Here is a 25070-nt window from a genome sequence, read left to right on the forward strand (position 1 = left end):
ATGACAATTAAATTAGTCATAAACAAAGATATTCATTCATGTCCTTTCTGGTAAGGGCTCTCAAGGAAATTTGGTTACCAGAAAAACAAAATGTGATTTTTCTTTCCCCATCTAATATATAACATAAAATAGAGAAGCTGGAGCTCAGGCTAGAGATTCAAGAAACCTCTTCCACATCACTGGCAAAGGGCAAACATTGGAACAGTCACTTTCACGAAAAGGGATTATTACACTGATTTCCTTTGCAAAATGTTTTAAGGTCTGAGAAGTGCTAGGCGTCACTCTGTCCCTGAGGATTCAGCTGCACACATGCCTCTTCTCAATAACTTGAATCTTATTTATGAATAATTTGCCTTCAAGATAAACAGAGATAAAAACATTCATGAAAAAACTTGGAAGCAAGCAGAGGTTGTCTGACCAAGACTTTTGCCCAAACCTATCATGTCTTTCCTATAGCTACTTAGGATCAAGTGGATGTCATCTCTCATCTGAGAGTCTCAGAAAAAGGATATCTCTATGAAATGTACAGTTGCTCTGTAAGCACTTTAACTGCAAAGGAATTTCTTTGTGAGATGTTTGTTTTAGAACATTTAAATACCACTAACAAGCTCATTCAGAGTTGTCAAAAGTAAGAAGGTGAATTTTTCATTCCAGCATATGGTCTTCAAAATAAATGACAGCTTTGCTGTGTGCATTTCTTTAGCCAGACACAGAACACGAAAAATTATCTGACAAATACAAGCTATCTGTTAGGACCTCTGCAGTCTTATCTAGAAAGAGGTTACATTGATAGGTTGAAAGTACACAGGTATAGGATGTGGGTTTCAAATGCAACCTGAAGAGACCTTTTAAAAGTAGTTATAAAAGGGACCGGGTCAGGCCTGGGATACATTCAGACATGACACAGTTAGCAGACAGAATATGAGGAACTTGTTTTTTCAGAGCTCCAGAGTTTATAAGATCTACAGGTTATAGGATTACTATATGTAAAAAAGGATGAGTATACTATCCTATTTTTACAGCATTTTTATATAATATACTGTATTTTCCTGGAATTGAGAAAAAGAAATCATCTTTCTAGGACAACCCAAAGAAATTCATAGAGAATACAAGAAAACAGCCCTATATAGAAGCCATTGTACTCAATTCCGATGTTCATTTAAAACAACAAAAAACAGCCTCAAACCACATAATAAATCAAATAAATCTACTAAAGATGTTCAAAAGTACCTCTTCTATGCCTAAAAATAATAATGAGCTAAAAGCTGAAAGCTGTGCAATGTGTCAGAAGTCATACAGTCAATGTCTTGATAAAGTTAAATTAAAGCTGTTTTCATCTCAATGCTGTGGAACGAAAACCAGCTGAACACATTATATTAAAAAAATGTTTAACAGTTCACAGCTTTTGTTTTAAGGATTTTTGCAATATCTTTGTTATTTTCTATTCTGTCATGCTCCTCCAGATTTCGGTAAAGTTCAGTACTTGTAGGAGACTCCTGAGTGGAAAGTAGGTGATGCAGTCAGAAGCATGTACTGCTTTGCTGTACACTATTACAATATACTGTGTTATTACTATTTAATAATGGATGCAGAAAAGCCACACAAGAATAAAGGTCCCTGTGTGGCAAGTTGACTTCTCCCATGTGGGATGTATCAAAAGTCACGTTCTTTCTCATTAGCACCCGCTGGCCAGCGAAGAAAGACAAGGACTGCTCTCGCAGCATCCCTGGCCCTCTCTGCCACACCGTATGGACATCAGCACAAACGGCTCCACATCAGTCTGTGGAAATGTGCTAACCCTGCATAACCTCTGGAAATCAAATTCCTTATTGCACAATGGAAATACCTATCACTGCAGAAACAGCTATGATTGTATAAAACCAGTCCACGTTAAATCCAGAATGCAGGCTAGGACCCAATATGGTGGTGCTGGTGGTGAAGACAAGGGAGAAAACTCACATTTTCCTCATGCCCACCTCTTGTTGGTGCCTTACCTTTACGACGTCTTCATCAGCCGATTTGCACTCAGTGGACTCCGAAACATCAACCACCGACCCATCCTCCTGCACAGCAACGACCTTGACTGGAACAGACACTGTTTTGCCCGTCAGGATGGCCGTGTTAAGGACTTCCGTGTCCTGTATGCACACACAATTAAAGGATGGGCATTAGAAAAGCAAAAACCATAAGAAAGCTGCAGGTGTCAGACCATAGAACCAAAACCCTTCCTCAGAGAGGGACAGGGACAGGGAGCAACGGTTCCTTGCACATACCCTGTGAGCTCCCTGCAAGCAGTGGTATAACAATTTCTTAAGCTAGAAGTTGTGTCTGGACCACCAAGTTCTGGTTTTGACAGACATACAGATTTACTCTATTGGAGCCAATTTACAGGTTTGGCTGCTGTGGAAATGAAATCCGTCACACAATTACGCGTGAAGACACACCTGCAGAGTGACAGAACCACAGCACTTTTCAAGCACCATCTCCAGAGAATGGCAGCACCTCATTGCACCCTTATGTCCCAAACCATGGCAGTGGTTTGGGAGGTGATTCCCAGGCATTACAATAACAGCATTTTTTCCTTTTTGTTTCAGCTGAAAGAGTTGTCAGCTGAGCCAGTTGTCCCTTTTCTGGACATAAATGCACAATGAGAAACACTGTGCGTGAGGTAGGGTATTACAAACTAAGCAATGCCATATACAATTTTTCTAATCTTTCCCCATCAAAATCCCACCTAGAGATGTTTTACCACATTTATCTCTAATCCTGATGAATTCACAGTGCTGGCACTCTAATGACTCCATTAACACAGCCTTCCTCTGCGTCTCACTATGGCTGCAGCTTGATTAATTACTCCAAATGAGCTGCTACAGCGGTCCTTGCCTTGCGTAAGCAAAGCAGCTCTGCAGACTGGAGGGGAACAGCCTCCAAAGGCCTACAGAGGAATTTGGCTCTGCTTAAGCAGTGCTTACTGCAGGCCAACATTTCATACACATGCAGAGCAAGGAATGACCTGTGCTTCAGAAGAGATTCAGCTCAGCCTTCTAGAAAAACCTGTGAGAGGAAATACTGCTTTAAATCCTTCTGCTTTTCATTTTTCAACTTCTATGAAACTAATTGCTTGCCAGCTGAAAAAAAAAAAAAGTTGCTTCCAACTAATCTAACTTTAAATTCCATTATTAGAATTGGTGGAAGAAGAAATGGATTTCAGTGCAAAATTTGATGGCAGCTTGCATAGGGAGATATATTCACTATCATTTGCTTCTGTCTGCTAGCTAGATTGATAGAAAATAATGGGCATTGACCACAAGCTGAGGACAGCTGGAGAAGACCAATAAACACTTGCAACTAAGATGTATTATTAATCAATATTCGGAAACTTCTACAAAAAGCGCCCTGAATTAAATGAGTTGAAGTACTAATAACACTAGTGCCAGCTAACTGATAGAGTCTACTAGAGCTTTATGGGCGGTCATGTTCCAGAAAAGCACTTAAACGTGTACTTGAGTCCATTTCTGTTCAGAACAGCACTAAAAGTATGTGGCTCAACTTGACACAGACTTCAGTGTGATTTAAGCAGATTTAAGTGTTGTCCTGAATAGAGATGCTTTCCTGAATAACGCCGCATGAAATTAATACATCATCTTTGTCCTGTTCTTTGCAAGGCACAAACCAGACATTTTACCCAGTGACTGGTTTTTGTTTTTGCTGGATGGGATCATTTATAACCAGCTGCCATCCCTGACGGAAGGACGCTGGGAAACAGAGAAGTATGTGAAAGATGTAGAAGTGCCAAAGAACAACTGTAAAACCTTTACAAAGACTAAGGTTTGAACAAAACTAAGAAACTCCACTACCATGTGAAAACAATCAGCTGCACCTCGGGTGGAAAGAGGTTGTGTAAGACAGGTAAAGACAATCTGAGGGTGTTTCATCCACAAGTATGTTAAGAAGAGGTAGTTAGATTTTGCCAAACCAATGACAAATATTCCAAATACCCCTAGGCCATCAATTTGATATAAACATGCCACATATGTGATGCAGACATGGTGGTTCTGTGTCAAAATGCTCCCAGTTTGTCAGCAGGCTATTTCTGAGCCATTCGTCAACCACGGACAGTTTTCAGTGCAGCAGGGGGAATAGTATTTTTGCCAAGGTCACAAACAACGAACACGTGACTAATTCTACTTCTGAACCACTTTCTCTTAGCACAGCTACATAACTCCTACGTGTCAGGGGCAGGCGGCACTTGGATGCAATTACGGTCTGATCCAAAACCCTACTGAGTCATAGATGAAAGACTTCTTTTGACTTCAGTGGACTTTGAATCAGGTTCTCAGCAGGCCTGAACTAATTTCTCCTTTGCTTTTTGTGCCATTTGTTGTACAGCCATCGTGTTGACCCTCCTGTGTGACAGGGGATAAACAAAACCTCGAGCCTCCTTTAACTCTAAGTGCTGCTTAGCTACCAAGGTGAGAACATACTTTGATGCTCTGAAGGATAATGCAAAGTTTATAAAGAGATTTGCATTCCTCTGTAAACTCTCTGTGAAGCTTAATTTGAGAAAGGGTCTTAGAAGTGACACCTTGCCACCCCCTACCTGTGGGTGCTCTGCAGTGTGCTCACCTGGCTCCGGACACAAGCACTGTCCTGACGTTTCCCCCCTTCCCCATACGTACAGATGCCCACGGTGCCTATTAGCCACTGCTGCGTCACTGAAACTACACTTCACTGGTAAGCAATTCTACTACATAAATCAATATTTCAGAGGCCTGATGCCTGGATCGGGTGTTACGCAAGTATAATAGGCAGTGTAAAGACCTTTTTAAGAGCTGGTTATTTATAGACTGAAAATATATATTTCCTCTGAGGAAGAAATATGAAGGCAGAACTGAACTAATTGACTGTCCATTAGATTTATAAGCAGGCTTCTTTTTTTATTACTTTTTTTAATTTGCATCTTCAAGAGATCCTGTTAGGTTTGTTTTATATTTCCATGGTAAGGTTTACTACAGGAAAAGTGTTACTGCATTTGAGATACCTGTGCTGTTTACTACTAGCACAGTCTGAAATCTAGAGAGGGGTAATAATGCTGATTTATATGCACAGGCTTTTATATTTACATGCATGGCTCAGCATCACTGAAACATCTGGAAAAACACTCAGGGACCACCAGCACAAACCTCTAACTGCTGACACGGAGAGGGCCCAGGTGAAAAACTGGAAATCCTTTCTGATTTCTTCCAACAAGGGTGTAAAACACTAGATATTGACCAAAACCTGGAATTCAAGCAGCCTGGGTGGAAACTAGACAATCGCATTGCAAGCACTATCCCTGAATAATAATTGTGTGCGTGTTTATCTCCAGTTCCTTCTCTGTACCTGAATGCATTAGCACTTCAGCAGAGCTCTTCTTAATTACAACTGTAACCTGCTAATAGCGTTTCTTTGTTGTCTGAAGGAATCTACTTCTTATCCAGCCTAGGCTAAATTAAAATTTAATACAACATCAGGTTGCAACAGAACTAGGAAGCAAATGACAGCTGTTTAATTAAAACCTAAAACTGATTAGATGGCACTACTGAGAGAAATACTCAAGAGGAAGAACAGAAAACTACTGAAACTCAAGGCCGGGATAATGGCTTTATTTAAATATGAATAAACCCTGCACACTGCCATAGTAAATGTCTGACAACTCATTGCTTTGGACAAATGGGGGAAATGTGAATGGGAGACCTGTCAAGAGTCACAACAAAGCTGTGATTACCAGCACGGCTGATCCGTGTGTATGTGACCAGCAGCACGGATTACTGAGGAATGACCGCAATAGGTAGGCACGAACCCACGTGAGGAACTGCAGGCCCAACATTCCCAACAATTCCTCATTAAACACCGCCACAGTGACCTAAATCCTCATCAGGCCTGTGACTCCTGCAGCTCACCCAACGTGACACAGGTTCCCCCCTTTCTCAGCTGAAAAATAGAGGCACAGAAATAGATGGCACAGCTCATAGGGAGCCATCCTGGAGCCAGGAGCTGACAGGGGTTATCCGCCCCATGGCCTGCAGCCGCCCCCACAACCTGTCCTGCCCCTCCGAGCAGGCCCCGGCCTTCTCTTTCCTCTCCTGGCACAGCACAAAAACCCCAGAGCAACCCAATTTACTATGACAGATATCATCCTTGTGATTAATACACAGGCTGGATGTGGGCTTTTTAGAGGTTAACAAAACACGTTACAGTACAGCAGACCCAATAAACACTCAATTGTAAATCAGAAGGGAAACCTAAAGCCAATCCTATTCCGCTGACAAATGTTACAGCTAAATGCCTTTTGGCATTTAGTTGAAATGACTGTCTTTAGTGAGGAAGGCATAGACCTGAAATATTTGTCTGCAGAATTGCATTCCTTCATTAGTACATTTTCCCCAGAGTGTACCTCGTGAAAATACATTTGTAATATTAGAAGGAATCTTTAGGAACCAGTTCTCCTGCCTCAAAATGGCATCTCTTAAAAAATGTAAATTATAGGGCAGAATGTGATGTGTGGGCTGGGCTATGGGATTTTCTTTTTTTTTATTTGATAAATTATTCAGCACCTTTTTCTTCAGATCAAAGAGCAATGCGATATAAGTCCATTAAGCAAGCTTAATATATAAATTAGATGCTTTGCTGAAATTATTATAATCCATAGTAATTCTGTACATTTTCCCCCTCATAGCTGACAACCGTTTTAGGTTTCCAATACATATTAATGAAGCCTGGTTGCTAGAAAGCTATTTATATTTTCCACCATTATATCAGGTAAGATTTGCCATTTTGTCAACCAGCGGTGAGAACAAACAACTGAGATTGTGTTTATTAAAGACATAAAACATGGTAGAAAATACAAACAATCTTGCAAAGAGTTCACATTGTTCTTTACCCTTTTTCCTCCCCGAGTTCATACAGTTGCTCCACAACATGCCACGGAGGCAGAGCCCAGCACGATGCTGGCGGCAGCGCGGCGAGCTGCCCAGAGGATACGGGCTGACCCCGCAATCCTGACGGCCTGCCACTTGCCTCCACTCAGCACAGGCTGTGCAAGTGAAAAAGCAGTCACAGGGCCTAATAAAGGGCTGAACAACGGTTAATTCCTTGTCCTACAAACATCGTTTCAGTGCAGCCACTTGCGGGATCAACCCTTTGCCACGTTTTCAGGTGTCAGAGTGAGGCCCGAAGTGTAACCACACATAAGACCTCCTGCCCTGACAAGCATGCGGGTTGCTAGAAGATCATTCCCGGTCCCCTCCAACCTTCCTCTGTCTCCCGCTGTTTCCTCATTTCAGCTTCTTATTCAGCATATTGTTATTAGGAGTGATCAGTTATGACAGATGGTAAATCACAAATACTGCTGTCAAAGTTAAAGGTCATCCTTTACATCCTTTGTTTACCTGCAAAATAGCTTTACTTCATATTGGGATCTCCAAGGAAGAATAGGCAGGTGTATATATTCTGCAGGGGAAATTAATTAATGGAGATTGAACTATACAGAGAGGTTCTTAATCACCGATTGTTACAGAACAATGTAAGCAGCAACTATTGGCCTAATTGAATATTATTCTAGATGCATATTACAGTGTGTGCTGCAAAAACAATTTGCTACAGCACAAAAAAGCATGATACAGAGACTGTAAAGTGGAATCTTATTTCATAACTTGTCCTTTTGCCACAGATACACTGAAGGAAGCTCTTATCTTAGCTGGGTATACCTGGCAAAAATGATCAGACAGAGTGGTAATTCTGTCTTGGAGTTCGTGGAAACTGAAGCTGAGATTTATGCCTTTTCCATGTTTTTTATGAAGGAAATTCAGCTCATTTTGAGGTTTATGTAGGATGAATAAGCAAAACCTGCTGCTGAAGGTGAAACCCGATTAGAAGCACAGACGCTGTCATATCTATGACCTGAGGCAGTTTTATTTTTTTATTTTTTATAACTTGGAACAGATCTGCCCCCATTAAGCAAAGGTTCAGAATGCAGCCTGGTGCATTTGGCAGAAGTAATTGCAACCTGTCAGGCAGCCTCTACTGTCTCAGCTAAGTACCAGTGCCTTCTGCATGAGCAAAAGATCTTTCATGAGACTGAGCTCATGCTGTTTCACTTCAGCCCATTATGCCCCAGTAGAGTTTATTCTCCAAACCTGCTGTGTTAAACATCATGACACCATCACTCCGAAGTACATGCTTGAAGTAGGAGTGGGAAATTCTTACAGCTGAGGAGCAGCTATCACACATCTGATTTTAGTTGTTTGCACAAAAAATACAGACACCAAGAACTCCAGGCTTGCATTTCCAGACTTTTTAGCATACCATGAAATAAAGAACCTAAAGTCAGCCTAAAAGTATTATGATAAACTCTATCAGTCACCCACACTGGAATTTACACTAAGCTTAACAATCTGTATGATACCTGAACATTCATCTGATAGACTTGCACCAGTTCTTTTCAATAGTAAATAAGCATATTTAGAATGTCACAGATCACTTAATGCTGTTGGTGTGGGTTTTTTTATTCCAGAAAAGCATGACCATGTTCTGTGGGTTAATAAAATCGTGGACCGTCTCCATTTGAAATCAAATAACGTCCCCCAGAATTCAGGAGGATTCCAAATGGGTAGAGCTGTCTGCTTATGTGCAATGACACGAACCCCTGTATAAACCAATAAACAAATAATTATTTTCAAATGGCCATGATATTCATCCAAACATTCTTCAAAGGCATTAATTTTTCCACAAAAAAATCTGAGGAGGCCAAGTTTTGTCTAGTTTATGAAATGTAACTACTGGATTCACTTGAGTATCAACAGTAGTCTAAGATAAATTTTTCTGGTCACTGTGAAATTTTGGCCCTCTATCTTTGTCCTATAGGTTTAAGAATATTTAACAACATTGTAGATAGCCATTTTGAAGAATTTCTTTCAGACAGTTCTCCAATTCCTTCTCCACTTGTTCATATTTCTTTTGGAGCAGACTTGAAGGAGGGTTTTTTTCTGAGGAAATTTTGTGCCACTGGTGCAATGGGCGAGTTGGCAACTCACCGGCTTGAAAAGGCTTCGGTTTCACAAGCGCAAAACCACAGACACTGAAACATAAGGTTGCGTATCACGTGAGTTTACTGCCGCTCATCATCTGTGGGCTCATCATCTACCATGAGTGCTACCTGGGCAGAAATCCATGTCCTTCTGTAATAACAGCTGTTTAATGCTATAGAAGAATGCACAATTTAATTACAGCATGTCTACATGACTTCCCAACATCCTGCAGGAACATCCTCTCATGGAAGGAGCGTGGGTTCTCTTCTGCTTTGGACATGGTGACTTGCTTCATTAGGCCACTCACACAATGGCTATGGCTTAATAATACCTATTTATGAGCAGAACAAGATATGTCGAAAAGTGACTGTGACATCTTGCAAAGTCCTCTGAAATCCCCTGATAGAAGACAGCTGTCTAGCATTCACTAACAGGGTTCAGGAGAATTGGATTTTATATCTTCTTCCTCAGCACAGTTCAAATACTGGTGTAAGTCCTGGGCTTATAATGTACCAAATACATCCAATGACAAACTGTATTTTCTGGACAGAGGTAGATGCATATACTTATTAACTGTGTTTGAGAAGCGCATTATGGAGTTTAAAATGGAGTGGAGATCTGCTGGATGCTCACATTCACTGTTCCGCAAAAGGAGGATATCATTTACTGAAGAACATGGACCTGACAGGAAAGACCCATGCATTATCCAAAGAAGAGTTTTTTTCTTGGAGATGGTCTTATCTGTCAGGACCAGATTGCTCCACTTACTTTACCTGTTGAAGCAATTTCACGGGCTTCCATTCAACTACTGCCAGGATGTGAAACATATATGCACACAGTGCTGCAGACAGCAGGCGCTTTGGAAGCAGACTGTTTCCCACTGCCTGCTCTCCCTCAGAAAGGCTATTCTTCCCCCCAGGTACCTGCGGCAAGTGATTCATTCTCCGGCAGTTTCTGCCGTAGCCACATATTTTAGGACAGCATAAGTGACACTTCAGGAGTTTTCTCTCTCTCCATTGCCTATTAATGGACTTGTGTCTAGTTTAGACTTGATGTCTAGAACAGGAGGAGACAAGCTCTATCCCCTTCTGTTTTCAAAATTATAAACAATTAGGATCTCTACATTTCTGTAAGGTCCTTTACTCCTAGCAATTAGCAATATATTAGCAAAAATATAGCAAAAAATTAGCAAAATAGCCTTAACAATTTTTACACCACTGCATGTTTCCTAACTGTGACACAGGCTTCCGAGATTATACAACCATGCTTTTTATCTACTTCACTTCATAAAGCTGCCTACTGCTGCATTTGATGGAATGAAAATAAAAAGCAAGAGAACGTATCTGTAGCCAGTCCAGACAGCAGACTTTACTATCGTACGAACTCAGAGCTTTCTGGTGTTTTACTTATTGATTTTGGGAGCATCTATCAACTGTATGCTCCTCATCCTTGCACAGCCACTCCAACTGGATGAGTTTGTGTCTTAAAATTCTTCAACATTTACTTTTTGCTTAAACAAATGAAAATGACAGCAGATGCCTCCTGCTTGCGTTTAGAACTGCCTGGAAACTTTTTCAATAAGAAAAAAATGATTTCTTGACAAAAATCAACAAGTGTAAAAAAGACATCTATTAAAACATTTTCTTTTGAGAAAAAGATGAAATCAAAAATTTTGATTTTTTTCAAATGAGAATATTCAGAGTGTCTGAGAGTCTTCTGGCTGTTCTAAGGATTTCTGGAGGTATTTCTTCCTTCCTCTGCTCTTTCATGGCTTGATTTTTTGCTCTTGGTTTTAATTTTTCAGTCTGTTCACCTTGTACCTATTCTGAAGTGCTATCTTGTTGCGTCCTGCCCCTATGTCTGATTACTTCTTTTTCTGCTCAACTTTTATAAAGAATGACCTCTACTTTATTCAAGTTCAGAATAAAATCCCATTTTTTTCCTTTCATGATTGAATTTCTCAGTGAACTCTTGTGCAGCACATGTATTTGCTGCAGACTAGGACAGTATCACCTGTGTTTCAAAATCTGAGCCACTGCTTTCAGAATATCAGTGTTTTTCCAGAGTCTGTCAGCTTTTGGGAGACACAGCCCCTTGCACTGAAGAACACTGTAAGAACCTGTGAGCAAAAAACCTGGACTTACTGGATTCTGCTCTCAGCTAGACTGGTGCAAGAAACAGTAATGATAGAAAAGATCATGAAATTACACAAATGTAAAAGTCCTGTGAAATCAGGATTAGATGATTTAATTTTTCATCTTTTCCTATCACTCTTTCATCTATTCTAAAACTTCCATATTGAATGTTTAAATGATTCCTTAGGGTATCTTATTCTTCAACACTTTAAAAACAGTTCTCAGCTTTGCAAAGGACAACAAGACAGTTACCTTGATTTCAAAGACAAAATAATTAGGCACAAGAAATCCCACCAGGCCAGTGACACAAGAAACTGAATCCCTATTTCCAATGTCTTTCCATGCCTTTCCTGCAAGGTTCCTCAAACTTACTATCTTCAGGCTGTTGGTTCTGTACAGTTTAAATACCAATTCCCTCATCTTTCCTACCAAATGGCCTTTTTGCATAACAAGTAAATGCTGAGCATGCAACATCTCAGTTAATTTATTGGTTGCTTAACTGAAATTCAGTTATGCAGCAAAACAAATGTCAGTGATTGTTAAGAAATATAGAGGGCTACAAATAAAGCGACAAATAACAGATGCAAGGAAAGAAAGACTATTACTTGTCACCTTTCTTAAGTAGAAAATGATAATGGCATACTAGCATATACTCTAATGCCATAGATAACTGCATGCACTCAAGGGAAAAATCACAGAATACCTCTTAACATGAAACTATTGCAAAATGTTCCACTTGAAGAGGGCTCCTGATGCCATCTCACAGGTGGTTTGCGATGGGCCAAGGCAATAAGTAGACAAGGGGGATGACATTAATGCTTCTCGGGAACAGAAATAGAAAGTGACAGTATTATTAGTTTTTGATAGAAGCATTCTGTAAACAGACAAAGGTCTTCCACTTGTGAAGCAAGTACATATCAAAATCACAGCATGTCTCTTTGATAAAGAACTTTAACAATGGTTCCTTGTCCTTACCCCTCAACCCCAAATTCAGTCCAAGCAGAGACTCCGAAGTAGCTTCAAAATATTTAGTTCTAACATGTTTGTAAACTACACAAAGTAGTGGCTGACTTGGTTTTCTGTCTCAGCAAAAAGCACTAGAGGACAGAAGGAAAATGAAAAAAGACCTTATATTTTGCTTCTAAAGCATTATTATCTTCATAATTAGCCTTTAAAAGTCATTAATAAATTATTAAATTCAAACTTTACAATTATTTCTTTAGAATCTGTTATATTATGAGTAATGGGAAAAATGCTGATCTTCCAGAAAGACAAACTAGGTACAGCAAGTGAGTAAAAAGACAATTACCCATTTCATGTTAAACAGCTCATCTACAAGAACTACCTCGGAGGAAGAAAATGTCTCCCATTTGCTGCCATTTTACTTAACATGCGATGCAAATGACTACAGAGCCCAGCTCACTGGCAAAGAGAAATCACCACTACTGGACTGTTCAAATGGAATGAATGGTTATGAATAGTTGCTATTTGCCTCCATTAAGGAAATTTATCTTCCTTAAAACTGGCTGTGTTAACCATTCATTCTTTTCCCTCCCTCTAAAAATAGGCAGCTTTCCCAATGATAGTACATTTATTTCTTCTTTCGCAGTATGAATTTTAAATTGTTTACAGTTTTAAGGTGGGAAGAAGGCCAGGTCTAATGCCATATTCTTTCTTGTACTGAAGCTGATGGGGTCCTTTTGCTGTATAGTTATTGCTCCTGCTAAATGGACAAATACAAAAGAATATGCTTTTTACAGAAAACAGGGCTTAAGAAAAGATATGGTTCTCTGGCATTTTGACACATCATTTTAGTGAAGGAATGACAAAAGAGGAGAAAGTGTTGCATCTAAAGACCTTCAAAAATGTAACACAGAATTCCACCTCAAAAGTGCTTTCACTTGAAAGCACCCCTATATAATTACCACATCGAAAAGAGCGAGATCTCCTCTCACCTTCCATTTCTTTTTTTTTTTTTTTTTTGGCTTTCTCTTCCCTTTCTTACACCTTGATGTATTCAGCCATGTTCTCCCTCCCTGATGGCCTCTAACCTCCTCAGTGGTTGAAATGGGCTCCCATGGCACAGATGCGGGCCAGTCCTTCCCACTGCTGACATACAGGATGAAAGAACATTCCATGGGTTTTTTCCACTTTGCAGTAGTCCTTAAGCCCCGTTTGAGTCACCCTCTGTGCAACAATTCTCTGGCCACCAGCACTACACTCTTCTATGCTTTCAAAGTGTTCCTCTAAAAAGGCAGGGTCTCAGATAAATCAAATGATAAATCATCACTCAAAGAACACTAACTTTTTACATCTACTTGCAAAACCTTGGTGAGAGTATTCACCTACAAAAGCTGAACCTATGTCTGCTGGGAAAAAGAAAGTCCGGACAGATAAAAAGTACTGAGAACATGGTGAGTGAAGTATCTCATTTACACTAGTGAAATTTCAAATTTTCTAGGCAAGGGGGCTGATCTGAAAATAGATAAACTGGATCCTGAAACAAAAACTGTTTCAATACATCTTTGTTCCTTTGCTATGATGCAACTCCATCACTTTCTAAACGCCCAGGAACTATTGCCAGAAGACATCTTACCACAAAATGCAGAAAAAGATGATTGCAAGTTTCACTCTAAATTCCCCTGCTTCTCTGCAGGCTAGTTTTGAATGACAACTGTTTGTTCTTCTCATAGCCAACACAATACAAAATTGTCAACCAAAGCCATCTTCTAAGGTCACACACAGGAATACAGCGACTACATCAAACATTTTCTTTTCTTCCTTGTTTGTTAAATGACACCAAATTTAATGAACTGTCCAAAGGCTATACTTTCTTAAATGAAGCAGTACCTGTCATTTTAATACTATTTTTCTTATTCTTTATTATTAAAGACAATTGTGCAAGTTGTTGATTTAGCTTTGGACTTTTCTCTCAGTAATGCTGTAAATGAACTCTGGTACTCATACTCAATGCAAGCTGCCAAAATCTATCACAGAGAGCAAGCTGGAATAAAACTGCCACCTTATTTCTTCCTAATGACAAGTCAAGATGGGGGAAGAGAAGATGAGGTGTGAGCTAGCTGGCCGGGTCAGTGACGGGGCTGAGGAAAAGCAACAGCCTGACGTGGTCAGTGCCAGCCACGTTAAGCAGAAGCACTTCACAAAGCAGCCCCTGACAGCCCCGTCTGCAGGCAGCCACGGCTTGCAGCAGCTTCCCTCTGCAGCGTTTGTGTAACTTCTTTTCTCTTTTGTTGGCCAAGAATCTCATAAATAGCATTTGAATCTGTAAATCCCTATTCCAGCATGCGTCGCTATTCATTCCAGAGGGGAATAAAGCTAAAATCTGGGGAAAATTAGTGCAGAGGAAAAGGCTTTAGAACCCATTAAGCATAACTCTGCATGGCTATTGTAGCTTATATTTCACCAACTTTTATAATACCTCTTCCCACTTATTCTGCATGGTCTTTTGCAAAAACAAAGCCAGAAAACCTGCACTGATTAAAAAAATATTGACATCTTTTTTTCCCAGCTGGACTGGGATATGACATATAAAGCTTTTGCTATTTTTACATGTGCAGTGATATTTAGAAAGGTTGGAAATGATGTTTAGGTTTTATCTATTTCTGGTCAAATGGATCGCCAGCGGATTTTTCTGAGTGACTGTCTGAAACTTGATGGTAGTGAATATGTAGAAAATGTGCTAGGTTCTAGGACTTCATTCATAAACTGTTGCTAAATGAAGTCAGACGAGGTGGCAGCAGCAGCTTTTTCATGTGTGTGTGATTTTCAGAGAGCAACATGCCTCAGAACACACCTCTCTCCAGGGCAGAGGCTCACTGAAGACTATTTTTGACAATTGCAACCACCACACCCGTGTTCATTGTATGACATCTCATTTTGCCTCTGCAGCACCACAGAAGGGTCTGATGCACACTTCCAGACACTCCAAGGAGGCCTTGCATGGACAACGAGGACTGCCCTGTGCTGCTCTGCAGCACCGCACATCCGAGTGCAGCAGAGCGAGACAACTCAGGCTGCCATGCAGTCTCCACCCCAACAGCCTTCAGCTATTTATCAGAGACCCAAATTGTGGAGCTGTTGTGCTCTTCCAGGCTGCAGCCCAAAGAGCTTTGGTCAGACAACAGGCAACTGCAGCTTGCGGGTTCCTTGAGGTGGAAGCTTCCTGTTGACTTGGGAATACCAGCTAACAGAGAATGCCCTTTTTCATTTCTTTCACAGAACTTAATGCAAAAGTCCAGACTTCTCCCGTCTCACAGACCAATCTTGCTAGCGATTCTGGTTGATCATGCTCTCCCCTTAAATTTATGTTTCAGAAACCACCATAATTTGGCTGCTGAGCCCAGCTCGTGAGCTGACAACGTGTATTTCTCCAAGACTCAGTGTCAGTCTGAAGACAGCTTTTCTCCTCACACTGGTTTTCTGACACGCGTTTCAGTGATGACGAAAACTTTATATTTACTATTTTGTCCACATGCCCACGAGGAATGTAGGAACATTACTATAAATCGAAAAAAAAAAGTACACTGTGATTAACTGAGTAGACTAACCTGCAAAACACTTGGACAGCTGTTTCAACATACTGAGTCTTTGAGGCCAATATGCTGAAGCAGCTGTTCTTATATGTAAGGTAAACTTGTCCGCTTTGTTTTGCAGCGTGAATACTCCAGGCCTATTTCATATCTTAGTAATTTTAATGTACACATGGAGCATTGCCAAACCTTCTGAAAAAGTTCATACCTTTTTTTTCCACATTATTAGCAACTTCATCAGTGTCAACTCCTTTATTCAACAAGAAGCTTGGTAACATAGGCAAGTGGTCCTGTCATCTTTGCACGGGATCCCCACGCTCACACTGCACGCTGCTGTCTGTAGCAAGATGCTTGCGGAACAGATGAATGAATTTGATTATTTTTGTATGTAGTTTTATAATAGCACAAATGTTCTTTAAATGGAAAGCATGCTCTGGTTTGTGATGCTTTCTCCCCTTGTTCCCAAGGCAACGCAATACACAGACACACGCAAACACACACGTGCACGCTAACACTCTTTTCTGATGCGAGAGATTTCATCTATCAATGAAACATTAGCCAGCTTCAGTAGCAGTGAAAGCCTAAGCCAAACTTTGCACAGAGTAACTCACATCAGGAAAACAATCAAGAAACAAATTTGCCCCATCACTGTACACTTAGACCACTTTTTTGCACCAAGATCTCCTGTCTCTTCTGTCCCTATAAACCAGGAATCCTGAGCTCACCTCGCAGTATCCCTGTGTTTTCCTCCTACAACACAGTGCTTTTGGGCAAGCTCTTCTGAACAGAAGTAAGCTGGGAGCTTGGTTTGCACACGGACGTCTCAGTGTATTTCCCCCTAAAGGAAATAAGCTGCCAAAACTGGTGGCAAGCAGGCGCTACGGGAGGGTTTCCAGCCCTGCAAGCGCCAATCTGCAGAAGCTGCGTGGCTGCACCTGACACGTGCCCTGAGACATAGCTGGGGCTGTTCGTGGTTCTAAATCAAACTCATTTCCAAAAAACCAAGGCCCAGGCACAAAAATGATTTGTCATGCTCAGCACTCCGTGCTAAATCACATTTATACCCTCTGATTCTCAATTGTAATCCTCTTTGAAATTTGCTTAATTGCTGGGCTTTTAAGAGCTGGGGGTCAGATACAGACACTGAGTAACAAGTAAAAATGTCAGCGGCAAAGTAAGAGTCTAACAGATTCTGCTGTTTGTCTGAGAAGTGAGATGTGACACAGAGGGGAGGCAGCTGGAAATTGCAAGGGATGTTTTGAAAGAAAGCACTTTGAATCATTGTTGTTTTATTGTTGTTTCCATCTATCTTATTTTTTCCTTTGCATAACAAAAAGGCCTGCTGATTGCCTTTATTGCCTGGGGTTTTTGTACTCGTCATTCCCACCCTGAATGTCAGTGTTTTGCACGTTTCCAGAGTACATCAGACTTCAGACCAGAGTTGGCTCTGGCCAATCTAAATATCCCGTTAATCACAACAGAATGGTGGCACACACGAATGTGGGCTATCCTTAGGGGTCAAGTGCCATTTCCAAATTAAAACTAATTTTAAAGTATATGTCAGTGGTATTTGCAATAACACCAAGTTAAATAGCAATACAAACTGATAGCAAGGCCAACTCGGGCAAAGGTTCTTATTCAAATTTCACTTATACCGGGTAGGGAGGGACACAAATTTGTTTTACCTCCAAGCTTAACAGTGTGAAATTATTCAGAAGCGGGGCGTTACTGCTGCTGACTTCAGTGCAGTTTCAGGGCTGATGTAGAAACAACTGTCAGTGATTTAATATCCAGAGAAGAGGTAATAATTCCATTAACATCAACAGAATATCCCTGTGTTTCACAGCGGCAACACCAGGGAACATGAACCTCTTTTCCATACACCTAACCATGATGCTCCTCCTCTCTATAAATATTCAGAGCTGTAGTTTTCTCAGCTCTAGTCTGTTGTAAAAATCACAGAGAAAGAAATCCGCTTACCAGGTAGATCTGAAGTTGGGTTATGTCATCTCTTGTTTATAAAGAGGTTTTTAAAAAGCACTAAACCTTCAATAGGTGCTATGGGACATCCCTAAATTCAGTGGGAGCTCCATTATCTCACACGAAGAAAAGAGTTTATAAATACAATTCCTTTAATTGATGCACTGGCTAACTTATCAAGATTGCTACTATTAACTTGCTTACCATGTAGCCTTAATGATTTTATGTTACATTTTATATTACATGCTTCTATTTATAAATGGTTTATAAGGGACTAATCAATATTTAATAGGCATTTTAGGCGTGCAGAAGACATGAGTAGCATGTGTTAGAGAAGCTTACAGGCACATCAATAGAAGGGTTATAAACGTCTATAAGTTATGGCTTGTAAATAGCCTAGTGGGCCATTTGGATGTTGCTGCAATTTTAATAGCAGTTTATCTAATTAATAAAGAAGTATTAATAACCAAGTCTTTGTAAACTATTTTTAAATGGAATCCTACTACAAGGAGGTAATTCTGTGACATATCCCGCCTACAAGCATTAGGGGGAAATACACAGGTTTATTTTTAAATGCCACACTCCTCCTGTAAGCTTGAACTAATACTGTAACATTTCCAATGCAAACACCATTACGGTGTCATTCTGGGATTTGGGCATTTTATCATATATCCTTAGGGTTAAATTCTGCTCTAAGACACATAAATTTGTCTCACAGGAGCCACTAGAGCTGCTGGCTGTGCAGATCTGTGTGTAGGAGGGCAGAACTTAGCCTTTTTATTTACAGTACTATTAATTAAATTACTGCAATTAAGTATCAAATCAAATCACACTAAGTTAAGAACACAGAAGTCAGAATCATAGCTTGTGTTAAGGTTAATGGGAGCTACATGTGGTTAGTATTTAATGTGCCTCTCTATAAAACATACCCCAAGGGGTGTAGCTTAAAGTGACACACATGAAAATAAAATTTTATGCAAATAATCTTTTATGATGTCCTGTTTTTTGTGTCATATCCAGTCATTTGTGCAAGTTTCCTGCTATTGTCTTCTTACAGGTGAATTACCCTCAGTGAAACAGAAGAGCTTTATAAATGACAGTTTCTGACCAGCTCAGAGCAGCCAATAACATGCCACAAACCTGCCACCTTGCAATTAGTGCAGGGCACATTCTTCAACAAAAAATCCATTCAAGTTTATAAAAATTATCTAGTTATGATTAGAAAATTTATGATTTTCTAACTTTCTTGTTTTCTGTGGGTTTCTAATGAACTATAATAATAATCGACATTTCTGCAAACAAGTCAAAGGTTTAATAAAAACCCAAACCACCCTCTTTTCTTCACCGCCAGGCCCACAGGAGTGCCGATAAGCAGCAGGGCCGGAGCCCCAGGACTGCTGGTGCAGCGGCCAGCAGCTGCGGCGGGCACCTTCCCAGGAAGAAACTGTCCCCAGGTCCTCCTTCAAGCAGCAGCAAGTGCATCCCCCAGGCTGCTGGCCACAAAGTAGGAGGCGAGATCCATCACTGCAGAGGTTTTGCACTGCCTAAGGCACGAAGGGAATCCCCCAAAGCCTGGAGGGTTTGCCAGGCGGTGAAGGGGAAGGACTGAGGTTTTTCTGTTGCTTTCAGTGTCAGGGGTGAACAGAAACAGTAGGCAGGAGCCCTCCCTTATGGAGTCAAACAGCTGCTTAGTGACAAATCAGCACTGAAATGGAAAATGTTATTGCATCAGAGTCCTGGTAGGCTCTTGGTGTATTCCGAGTTTAATGCTTTTTGAGAATTTTACAGCAGGAAGAAAAAAAAAAAAAGTTTGCTTATCCATTAATCAAATTAGCACAAAACTCCGTGTGCCTATATTTGCAACAGGCAAAAAAACATTAAGAAGGTTCAATATTTATGTAGTATGCTATGGAAGTTCAATAGCAAAATCCAATATAATTTCCCAATTAAAATCACCTGTAGTTGACTTACATCCATTAATATTATCTCAAGTCACTGTATACTGAAGCTATCCACACAATAGTGTTATGTGAACATACATAGGTTAAAAATTAGTAATTACTGTCTAGACAATTCACTGTTAGCTATAGCTGAGTGAATGTAATGAATAATTTATTTGATGAATTTCGCATTCCTTTTCCTCTTTGTGAATTGCTTGTGACCAGTTAGGAAAACTTGAAAATGCACTCATTTATCAGAATTATTTTCTGTGAATACTTCTTAACCTGAATACCTTTCCACCACACAAAATTATTTGAAATTGAAGTTTGAAATTCACATTATTCTCCATATAGGCTGTTGAGGCCATTGGGATTGCATTGGGATTGTTGTTACTTTTTTTCTTGACCAGGTAATCGTGTAACTAGGAACAATGCCAAAGTGCTCTTAAAAAAAAAAAAAAGTTTACAGCCCATTTTGTTAAGTTATGCAATTAAGAAAACTATGCAACTTATAAGCAGTAAGTAGTATTAAATTTCAAGTAGCAAATTCACACTGAAAATAAGTGATAAATATGAACTTCTTTTGATGCATCAGTCCTTTGGAGAGCCAGGACCTGGATTTTGGGTGAGAGTTTCCAGTGCACCTAAGACTTTATTAAAGGACCAACCGGAGGCACAAATGCCTCAGTAAAAATCTTTGCATAGGCTCCTTTTTAGCTGAGCTAGCCAAGGTCCCTAGGTACATCCATGCATCACAAACTTCTAGAAAAGTGACTGGAAGAGGGTTTGGAGCCCAAGTCTCCCCAATGTCTTAGCCACTAAAGCATCCGTAAGAGCCACTACTTGGGCAGAGGTGTCTAGGAGTTAAACAGCAAACCATTCAAAAAATCCCATGCAGTGACTATCTGTAGCTCCTGGTGTCTTAGCTTTCAGAAACCCATTCATGAGATGCTCTTAAAAATCTTGAATTCCGTAAACTTGACTCACAGCACTCCTCAGTCTGAGGGCTATCACATTTTACACGGCTGAAGTTTTGCTTTTAACGTAGACTGCTGGTCCCTAGAAACCAGATAATATTACGGGGTAAACATTTCTGGTTTCTATTGGCAGAGTTAGATTTGAACTGGCAATGTAGAAGCAAAAGGCTAAACAACCATCACAACTCCCTGTTCTGACGAAGAATTCAATGGCGTATTTTTCCCTTTGAAACTCGATTTTAATTAGGTGAGCCTCAAAATGGAGGCTGAAACAATGATTGCTTTTAACTCCGCAGCAGATCAAATGCATTTTGACATCCATACTCTAAGGAAGAAATAACACACTAATGAGAGACAGAGATCAAATGCTCGTTTGTGACAAATCTCTAGCAACATGAAGTACGTCAAGCCTGTTAACCCATGCTTGGCACACCAAAATGCTGCAGTGACCAGGTGGCTCTGCATTTTCTTCCTATTAAACTTCAATTCTTGTGGCTTCTCCTCTTTCTCAGAGCCAAGGCAACACTACAGGAACAACCTTGCCCCTGCCCAAAAGGAAACAACACAAGGAGATAGGGCATGTACAGGAAGGAGGATGAATGAAGTGCTCTAGCCAACCTGCAATTGTTCAATGACATTCTCTGCCTTTTTCCTCCTACACTTTGCATTACAACCCTACGGGGAGGCTGCACAAGCAGGAATAGCAAATGCTGGCTGTGATCAGCGTGCAAGTCCAGGCAAGGTTCTGCCTCTGCAGGACCTGAGAAGAGCAGGTTCGGGCTCTCTCCCAAGCTCCAGCACGAGACACCCCAGTACCGGTCTCACGGTGCTGAGGTTTTGGGCAGTGGCATTCCCAGAAGCTGTGGAAAGCAAGGACTCCTGTCCCTGCCATTTCAGTGCATTTACCAACCCAGAATCAGAAGGTCACAAAGACTGTGCTAAAGTAGATTCACTTCTCCGTGTCTTTGACCACAGACTTCAGTGCAATGCCAGCATTTCATCCCCTGAAACTCACTGCGCCCATTTCTTCCCCTGTTCGCCTGGCCACAGCAGGGAGAGCGTTTGTCACCTCTCCAATAACCTGGAAGGTGCAGCCTGCTCCTCTCTGCTCTCATAAGCACTGACGGCCTCACTCTCACCACCCCCACAGGGGATTGTTGTCCTCTGCGCTGGACTGCTCTCCAAAGGGCCCGCAGAAAAGCCCCGGCCGGTACCAAATGCAGTTTTGGCCTCCAGCTCCACAGGAGGCAGAGCTGTGAAACTGCTAATTCAACAACTCCAGAACTGGGCAACACAGAAGATTACAAGGCTGTCCCAAAGCACTGTGTTAGAGTACCTCAATTATCTTAATAACGCTGTAGCTTAGCATTTTCAGTTACGCTGAGGCACCTTTGGAAGATATTTATTTATACACAATAGCTGCTTATAGGCTACATTACAACTTCTACAGCTCTCTGATTGCCGCTCTGCTCCATCTTTATGATGCTATTTTAATTGAATTTAAAAAAATAGAAATTACATGTAAAATAATTACTAAACCTAACCGATATTGTTGCCATGTAAATCAGAAGTAACTACATAAAGGTCAGTGCCAGCTTTGAACAAGAGTTGGGTTAAATACAAATGAGTGTTTAAAAAGAAAAGCTTTCAGTGCAGCAATATGTACATAAGAAGCATGGTACTGCATCTGCTTGGCAAGAACCTGGTTCGTTTGCATAAGCTAAGAACTATATGCATCGCTCACACATGTACACACAATACGAAATTAATACATGCGGAAGGGACTCGGCTTGCTGTACATCTTACAAATACAGACTGACAATTAAATAGTCCTAATAGGACTTACTCTCCAGCTAGCAGAACAGTTCAAAAACAAACATAATTTTGTTCACGTGTGCTCATTATATTCATGTGCTGATTTAATTAACAGTAATTTCAGCATCTCTGAGATTTCTTCTCTGTTTTACAAATGATGCCCTTTTGATAACGGCTTTAGTTCAAATTACTGGCCAATCAGCTGTAGACCAAGACTAGAATGCTAAGTTAATTGGCAATAAAACCACAATGAGCACTCTGGAAAAAATTACAGATGAGCCAAATTGTTGGGTAATTGTTAAGGAACAAGAAGAGTCTCATTTTAGGTAACCAAAGTAAAAGCTTTGTAGCTCCCTTCAGCACGCTGTGATTCCCATCCTGGGCCCTGTTAATGGTCTGTGCTGCTCACAAAAATCACTTCAGGTTGGCTCGAGTCTTCCCTCTTGCCATCACTTGTCAGGAGGCTCCCCGTGCCTCTATCCCTGGCCTGCAGGAGATCTGACTGCTCCTGATCGCCTGTCAAGGGACCCCTTGTCAGCTCGCACTGAGCTCCCATCAGCAAATTTTTCATCAAGATAGAAGAAGGAAACCTAAAGGAACGGAGGCAACCAAATAGCCCTCTGGAGGCAGCACAGTCATATCAGCTCAGCAGAAGAGCACCTCTTAGCATTTTCCTCTGCACAGTTATTATTGGAACCACTTACTCCTCACAATAATTTAGTGCCTGTGCATCCTTGGAGAGGGTTTTCTAAGAATAGTAACTTTGCAGATGGAACAAAGAGACCCGAGATCACTCTGGCTGCAAGAATACCTGGATGTCCTCCTACCCTTCACGTTAGGAGAACATGTTAACTTTTCCAAATACAGCTTTATTTAGAAACACCTAATGGAAGCCACTCCAGGTATTCGTCAATCAAGTCTGAATTACAGTTCCTTTCCCAAGATGCAGGTGCACAGTGCAGAATTCAGGCGTCATTAGTCCCATCTTCAGAAAGAAACATCTCCAGAGCACCGTGCTCTTACTGGGCAAACAGAAGAAGTGGCAATGCCTCCGAGCAGAGCGATGAATCAGGCCATGCCGCTCGACAGCCACGGCCGCACGGCACCGGGAGGAGATGGGTGGTGTTGGAGGGCAGAGTGGGAGGAGGTGTCCCCATTATCCTTCCCCAGCACTTCCCTGCCTGGGTGACTGTTAATTAGTTCCAAAACTGCATTTTAGAGTAAGGGCAAGGTAGAAAAGCAAAGCCAGACTTAGGACATTCCTTTGAACACAGGTGCTGGTGTGGGATCAGAGTGGGCACTCCCATGGCATGGGCAATGCTGCCCCATTCCTGGTGGCTGACAGACGGGGAAGTTTTTTATAAGAGAATATAAAAAGCCAACTTGCTGGGCTAGAAGAGCCTTTGTTTCACGGGGTAATCGTAAGCGTTCTTCCAAACTGCAAACAGCTAGCAATATGTGGTCACATCACTGCAATTTGGTAAGCTTCAGAGTGGTTTCCAAGGGGAGAATTAGTGGAAAATACTACATTTAGGACTTGATTCCGAGTAGCTTGCAACAGGATCTGTGAAGCACTTGGCACCAGTACGCCCTGCATATTCATTAATGTTTTGGACTGTGGTTGTAACAAGTATCAGCAAGTGTATCTAATATTATGAAAGAAAATTATTGGTTCACAGTGGAGTAACATGGTGCTTTTACCCAAGCAGGCATAAAACATGAGTATGAAATCCCTCATATAATCTCTAGCTATTGTCGTTCAATGTTTATCATCCAACACAGTTGAATACAATTCTTATCTTTGATGGATGTGGCACACAATAGCTGTTTTCTTGAGTGCATCATAAATATTAATAGTATTCACAGAGCTTCTTAAAATTTGTCATGTCACATTGCGTTCACAGAAACATTAAAAACGCCATTATTTTTGTCCCACCAATAGCAAAATCTTTTTTGGTTCTTTCTTTCATTTTACTCTCAGAATTAAATGGTAGAGTACATTTAACGGAGCAGAGGGAAAGAAAAAGGAATAATGGATAGCACTGAGCAATTCCAAGACCTAGTTCAGATGCCCAGAATGAGAACGAAAGGGAAAAAATGTGATATTCTTTGGAATATACAGTTCAGCCAGAATTGAAACACTTCATGAAACTGAGGAGATTTGGCTGGAATTTCATTTTTGGAAGAAAAACAAGAAAGAAGTTTGACATTATCAAAGTTATCCTATTCTGCCAGATTCAGAATGGGCCCATTTTCACTTAGGGAAGAAAACTTTTTTCAAAATTAAATATTTGCACATTATTTAATCAAGTTTAAGCAAATAACTGAGTACTACAAGGAAAGATATTCTTCCTCTGTTAAACAATTCTGATTAATCCAAAATAGCTTCCCTGAATGTCTGTTCACAAGTGATGTTGAAATTTCTCAGCTGTTTTCGGTCAGAGCAAAGCCCATTTGAGCATTCCTCATGGCAAGCACTCCCCACATTTCTTTCAGCATATTTCAGAGTCAAAATCTTCCCCTGGATCAAACTTAATAATATCTTCAGTGGTTTGTATTTTGGATGACATATTTCAAGAAATCTTTTCGAATTTCATCTTTCTCC

At 40.7% G+C, this 25070-nt stretch overlaps 1 protein-coding gene across 11 annotated transcripts in view; it reads right to left on the reverse strand.

Annotated features, from left to right (window-relative positions):
• The window catches only part of LOC121079623 (transmembrane protein 132B-like), a 252359-nt gene that overhangs the window by 39440 nt on the left and 187849 nt on the right, over positions 1 to 25070 (reverse strand). For all 11 annotated transcript variants that reach the window (XM_040577156.1, XM_040577160.1, XM_040577158.1 and 8 more), the window contains one exon: positions 1995 to 2138. In XM_040577156.1, the coding sequence (XP_040433090.1) occupies positions 1995 to 2138 (144 nt within the window). The remainder of the gene's footprint in view (positions 1 to 1994; positions 2139 to 25070) is intronic.

Source organism: Cygnus olor, chromosome 17 (assembly GCF_009769625.2).
Source record: "Cygnus olor isolate bCygOlo1 chromosome 17, bCygOlo1.pri.v2, whole genome shotgun sequence".
NCBI lineage: Eukaryota > Metazoa > Chordata > Aves > Anseriformes > Anatidae > Cygnus > Cygnus olor.